Below are 7,454 nucleotides of genomic sequence, written 5' to 3' on the forward strand. Positions count from 1 at the left end.
CTGGTGGCTTGATTCATGGAATTGGAAAATTCCAGAAGTTGACTTTCGGTAGTGTTTCCTAGTTGCTCTTATGGAAGTCCATTCGATATTACTTCAGATGCACAACCTTTTCTCCTTTCGAGATTCGTGACTTTCAGATATGGGGGATGAGGTTAGTTTGCATTAAATGGAGAGAGAGAGAGAGAGAGGGCGGGGGACCAAGTGGTTCAATTTTCAAAAGTAATTATTGTAGTTGGTCAAATGGATCAAATATTCAAAGATTATTCTCGAAATATAAAAGAAACTTTAACGCAATGTTCGTTTGAATGGTTTGTTCTGTTTAAGCAAATTTGCGAGCGCGAATGCCATGCAAAGAGCATGTTCCATTGGTACGATTTGCAGAGAAATAAGAGCGCATATTTGGAGGATAGATGGTTTAATCCATCCACCCAAAAGTGAGGTGATTCGCGTATATTTCGTTTAAGATTACTAAATTTCCCCTCCTTTTGGAAAATAGTAGTGGGTGTGTGTGAATTGAATACATTGGTGAGTCGTGAGTGCAGCGATGGGTCGTCGGGGACGAAGATGAAGGAGGTGTTGGGGTGTGGTAGGGGAGGAAGATCAAGGAGGGGGTGGACTGTGGTGGCGGACGAAGATGAAAGTGGTGGTGGGTGTGGTGGGGATGAAGCTCGCGGAGGAATGGTGGTGCATAAGGTATGCACACCGGTTACATAACTAGTGCGGTGCATTGTGTGTGTGTGTGTATGACACCGGTTACGTAACCAGTGCATTTGCAAAGAGGAGAGTGACACCGGCTACGTAATCGGTGTTGTGTGTGTGTTGTTTTTTTTTTAACTTTTTTTGTATAACTTTTGTTTAAAATTTAATTGTATAACTTTTTTTTTTAAATTTAATTGTATAATTTTTCTTACATTCATAAAAGTTTAAATTTTTTTTATTTTAAAATTTCATATAATTTCAATATTTTTATAATTCGTATTAATTATTTATAATTATTTTTATAAGATCAAATTACAAAATTATTCTTTTTTTTTCATCAAGGATATTTTGGTAACTTTCTAATTCTATCTATTTTTACAATTTATTTTATCTATCACATCAATCAAATATTTCACTAACTTTCATAAAACTTATCTCCAAATCCTCTCACTTTACCCTCTAAATCCACTAAAAAAAACACACAAATTCATTTACTCAAATTCATACAAATTCATCTTTACACTCTCCCCTAAATTCATACCTTCGAAGGAACACACTTTTACAGCCTGTTCTCTTGAGTGAATAACACTGTTGAACCGAATTTGGGAGCGCGAATTTATTTTTAAAACGTGTTCGATTGCACTGATTAGAAGTGATAAGCGAGGGCTGATTTGAGGGATTCAAAAATTATTTCATCCACGATGAAAGCAGAGATTAGCGAGTATTAGTAACCAGTTTGCTATATTACCCTCGTTTGTTTGTTTCCAAGCAGTACTTCGTGAGTGGTGTTGAGTTATGGTGAGTTATGGTGTGTGATTGTTGAGTGCGGAGGGGAAGAAGATGAGGTTGTTTGGGGTGTGGTGGTGGTCGTGAGAGGAGTTGTGGTGGTGCCGTGAGTGGTGTTGGAGGTGTTGCAGGGGTTGTGATAGGGGACTGGGATGGCACCGGTGTAGATGGATGACACCAATGATGTGATTGAGAGAGAGGGATGGCACTGGTTACGTAACCGATGCCTTGTTTTCAAAGGAGCGACATCGGTTACGACACCGGTGTCGTTGGTTTTTTTTTTTGACCTTTTTTTTCACTTTTTTTTTTAATTTTTTTAACTTTTTTTTAACTTTATTTAACTTTAGTTTAAAATTTAATTATATAATTTTTTTAAAATTTAATTGTATAACTTTTTTTACATTCATAAAAATTAATTTTTTTTTATCTTAAAACTTTATATAATTTTAATATTTTTTTTAATTCGTATTAACTAATTATAATTATTTTTATAACATCAAATTACAAAATCATTTTGTTTTTTCATCAATGGTATTTTGGTAACTTTCTAATTCTATCTATTTTTACAATTTATTTTATTTATCACATCAATCAAATCTTTCACTAACTTTCATAAAACTTATCTCCAAATCCTCTCACTTTACCCTCTAAATCCACTAAAAAAAACACACAAATTCATTTACTCAAATTCATACAAATTCATCTTTACTCTCTCCCCTAAATTCATACCTTCGAAGGAACACACTTTTACAGCCTGTTCTCTTGAGTGAATAACACTGTTGAACCGAATTTGGGAGTGCGGATTTATTTTTAAAACGTGTTCGATTGCACTGATTAGAAGTGATAAGCGAGGGCTGATTGAGGGATTCAAAAATTATTTCATCCACAATGAAAGCAGAGATTAGCGAGTATTAGTAACCAGTTTACTATATTACCCTCGTTTGTTTGTTCCCAAGCAGTACTTCGTGAGTGGTGTTGAGTTATGGTGAGTTATGGTGTGTGATTGTTGAGTGCGGAGGGAGAAGAAGATGAGGTTGTTTGGGGTGTGGTGGTGGTCGTGAGAGGAGTTGCGGTGGTGCCGTGAGTGGTGTTGGAGGTGTTGCAGGGGTTGTGATAAGGGACTGGGATGGCACCGGTGTAGATGGATGACACCAGTGTTGTGATTTTGAGAGAGAGGGATGGCACCGGTTACGTAACCGATGCCTTGTTTTCAAAGGAGCGACATCGGTTACGACACCGGTGTCGTTGGTTTTGTTTTTGACTTTTTTTTTATTTTTTTAACTTTATTTAACTTTAGTTTAAAATTTAATTATATAATTTTTTTAAAATTTAATTGTATAATTTTTTTTACATTCATAAAAATTAATTTTTTTTATTTTAAAACTTTATATAATTTTAATATTTTTTTTAATTCATATTAATTAATTATAATTATTTTTATAACATCAAATTACAAAATCATTCTGTTTTTTCGTCAATGGTATTTTGGTAACTTTCTAATTCTATCTATTTTTACAATTTATTTTATTTATCACATCAATCAAATCTTTCACTAACTTTCATAAAACTTATCTCCAAATCTACTCACTTTACCCTCTAAATCCACTCAAAAAACACAAAAATTTATCCACCCAAATCTACACAAATTTATCTTCACACTCTCCCTCATATCCATCCTCTCAAAGGAACACACCCTTAAGCATAAAGAAACCCTAAAAGAAATGAAGCATTATTGCAGAAGAGTAAAAAAGAAGGAAAAAAGAAGTAAAAAGATAAAGTACTTTAATTATATTAATAAGATTTAATTACTCGGATGATACCCACTTTGGTATAGGTGTTTCAATCTGGTACCCGCTTTTAAAAAAATGTCAATTGCATCCCAACTTTTGAAAAATTGTTCAATTAGATCCCTTTCAAACGGAGTTGACTAGCGTTGTTAGTCAACGTGCCACGTGTCAATATGTGATTTTTTGAATTTTTTTTGATTTTTTTAATTTTTTTTAAAATTCTTAAAATTTTTAAAATTTTTTGAATTTTTTTTTGAATTTTTTGAAAAAAAAAACTAAAAAGGCCACGTGTCAAGTCCCTGCGTGTGACACGTGGTGTTGTCAGTGCCATGTGGCATTGCAATGCCACGTGTCAGTGTCACTATCAGATGCCATTGTGTTGATTTCGATTTAGTCCCTATATATATATATATGTATGTATATATATATATATGTATATATATATATATATGTATATATATATATATACATATATATATATATATATATATATATATATATATATATATATATATATATATATTTGTTTCAATTTGATACCCACTTATGTATATCTGATTCAATTTTGTTCTAATTTTTTTAATAAGTAAAATATTTTTGTAATTCAGTTTTCTAAGATTAAAACTAATTAAGTATAAATATTATTTGTATAAAATGTTTTACTAATATTTTTTTAAGTACTCATTTTTTTTAATTATAATTTTATTAAGGACTCATGTTTTTTTAATTATTATTTTTTTAACCCAAAATAGAATAATATTGTCTCTTACTAATTTTAAACCAAAATTTCTATTTGACTGAATGTTATACTAATTTTTTTTTTATTAAAAATGACTTTTACTACTAAATTTTAATATAAATATCAAATACTTAATTTTTGTAAAATTTTTATACTTAATTACTTTTAATTTTATAAAAAATGGATTTTAATTATTAAAAAAAATTAGGTCAAGATTGAATCAGATATACATAAGTAGGTACCAAATTGAAACAAAAAGACATATATGGGAACTAAATCGAAATCAACACAATAACATCTGATAATGACACTGACACATGGCATTGCAATGCCATGTGTCACACACATAGACCTGACAAATGGCATTTTTAATTTTTTTTCAAAAATAAAAATAAAATTAAAAAAATTAAAAAAAAAATCAAAAAAAAAAATAAAAATAAAAATAAAAAAAAAACCACAGATTGACACGTGGCACGTTGACTAACGACGTTAGTCAACTCCGTCTGAAAGGGACCTAATTGAAGCACTTTTTCAAAAGTTGGGATGCAATTGACATTTTTTAAAAGCGGGTACCAGATTGACACACTTGTACCAAAGTGGGTACCATCCGAGTAATTAAACCTATTAATAATTTAATATTTTATTAAATTCGGATTTTTCATAAATTTTACATATTATTTCTAAAGTTTAATTCAATTTTTTTAATTTAAATTTAAATTTATATATGATTTACTAGATAAATATATGTTTCTATTTTTTTAATAGAGACTATTTTTATATTTTCATTTATTTTACCCTTATATTATGAACATAAAATTACAATTTTTATAATTTGGATATGTCTTTTTTAAATGATAAATTTTCGTTTTATTAGATATGGAAGTTATAAAATATAAATTAAATTTTAACTTAAGAAAAAAAAATTTTGAAATTATTTTTTACAATAATCATATTAAAATTAAAACTATAGCATAATATTAAATAATCAATAATTTAATATTATTTTAAAAATATATAATATATTATATTATTATTAATTATAATTGATGGCATGTTTTATTTTTTATATTTAAATATTTTAATTTCTATTACATTAATTTATGTGACTATATAATTAATATATTTTAACAGATATATTTTGTGTATTTTTTCAATTTTATTGCATTCTCGTGTCCGTACTGTGTTAGCGTCTGAGCTTCGTAGGTTTCTATTATTATAAAATGCGTATTTATTTTCACTAATAAAATATAAAAAATTAATTTTTTTATTTTACAGTTTTACATTTTTTTAATATTCTAATTTTATTATTATTACTAGTGTAAACACAGGCGCTATCGTGCCTGTGTGTACGCATTTTTTGAATTATATTAAGAATTGATGATATTGTAATGTTATTAATTTAATAAACAAAATAAAAGTATATTTATAAAAAATAAAATAAAATGTACGAAGAAAATAAGAGAAAAATAACTATTGATGAATAGTAAGAGAAAAAAAAGAAAAAAGAGATAAGTAAATAATTTTATAAAAACTTATAAAAATAACCGTTAATTTTTAAAAATTTAATAAATAATTAAATTATAAAGGGTAAAGTTGGAATTATGAAATGTGGACACAAAAGAGGGAATCCCCTTTATATATAGTTATAGATTATTTATATGGCATAATTTTATATTGATTCATCAATTAAACTATAGTCAACACGATCCGAATCCTAAATCAACCCATTCAACCACACACGTTTTGACTAAGTACAATGTAAAAAGATTTAAACAAACATATTATGGTGAAATCAAAACACATAATTTTATCTTTTAAATATTTGTTTCTCCTTATTTAACTAATCGTTTAAATATATGGCATTTATGATCATATTTTACCAAGTCACTATTTTAAAAGTATAAACACTTTGACTCTTTTATTTCCAATTACAAAACAAAAAGTTGACAATTTATGATCATACTTTACCAAGTCACAATGGGTATCTTCCTCCATCAGAATGCGCTTCCTGTGGTTGAGTGATCTTGCATGCTGAGTACAACGTTGAGAAGAGTCCCCACGTAAAAAACTCAACCAGAGATATATTTTGCCATATCATCATCATCATGTACTTTTTATACTCCACCGACACTTTGGAACACGTCTTCAAATACAAGTACCCTAAAAACAACCCTACAGATATAACTCCCACCACCAGATTCATCACAAATCCAATAACTTTCTTCTTTCCCTCTAATACCTCTGAAGCCTTCTTCAGTGCCTTGCTTCCACTAATCTCTTCACGAACCGAGATATCAATTGCCAAGTTCCCAAAACTGCCCACATAAGTGAACATTAAGATACCTCCTGCAACCAAAATCAGAGTACCGAAATTGCTGGCTAAGATGTGACTCACTTCATGTTGCTGCTCACAACTAGAACTAATCATCAACGCCAAGCGCTGATGGAAAACTAGAATTCCCAGGAGTATACAACTCAATTTAACTATTCTTACCAAGAACCACGTAACGAGTAAGCTTCTGGCGGGTTTAGTAATTATTAGTATCAGCTTTGTGATGCTGAACTCCGCTTCTGAATCCACTTTCTTCTCAGAGAGCAAGATGCGGGAAATTGGCGATAGCAAGAAAAACATGGAAATGGCAAGAACGGCAAAACCTTCGACTTGTACGATAAATGAGACATAGTGGAAGGTTGCGTCTGAAAAGGTGCTGAGGTTTTCGCTGTTTGTGAGAAAAACATTGGACAAATGCCCTGTGACAAAGAAGGAGTAGAAGTAGGAGGGAGGCATCACCAATAAACACATGAAAATTGTGAATATTACTTTATGTGCTGTGCAGAAAGCTTGAAGGTTTCTCAGAAATCCTGGCAAATCCATTTGGATCGAGAAGGGTTCAGAATATTTCCTTATTGAAAGTGAAGATGATGAGCTTGTGAAGAAGAAGGCTTCTGAATTTAACAATAGAGTATTAAATGGGAGAAGGTTCCTTGTAGGTGGCTAATAGTGCAGTTGAATCTTTGATTCTGACCCAGGAACTGAAGACTTAGTACATACATGCGTGGTTTTGATGTGGAGAAGTTTGAAATTCAAAGAGTGTTAACTATTTCATTAAATCCCTACCCATATGTCAGAGCCATACAACCATACATCATTAGGCCAGACAGCGACAATTAATCTTTATGAAACTATATAACTACAAAACTATTAAAATTTTTATAAAACTGCATAAATATACAACTATAAAATTATAATATTATAATATTGTAAAACTACAAAATTATAAAACTATAAAACTATAACATAAAAAATAATTATAATATTATAAAATTTTACATATAAAATTATAGTTATAAAATATTGTATGATTGGGTGACAATGTAAAATAAAAGTCATGTCGCAAAATAAAACTTATGTGATAGGCAGTCAATTGGAAAATATATATGTT

General features: G+C 29.6%; 1 protein-coding gene across 1 annotated transcript; it reads right to left on the minus strand.

The window, feature by feature from the left end:
* Positions 1–5,798: 5,798 nt before the first annotated feature.
* LOC146884619 (uncharacterized) lies at positions 5,799–7,089 on the minus strand. Its single transcript, XM_085675837.1, has one exon. The coding sequence runs from the start codon at positions 6,884–6,886 to the stop codon at positions 5,984–5,986; it is 903 nt and encodes a 300-aa protein (XP_085531963.1). The 5' UTR covers positions 6,887–7,089; the 3' UTR covers positions 5,799–5,983.
* Between the last annotated feature and the right edge of the window lie 365 nt (positions 7,090–7,454).

Source organism: Vigna unguiculata, chromosome 7, assembly GCF_037176805.1.
Source record: "Vigna unguiculata cultivar grain cowpea cultivar isolate G323 ecotype 2 chromosome 7, ASM3717680v1, whole genome shotgun sequence".
Lineage (NCBI taxonomy): Eukaryota > Viridiplantae > Streptophyta > Magnoliopsida > Fabales > Fabaceae > Vigna > Vigna unguiculata.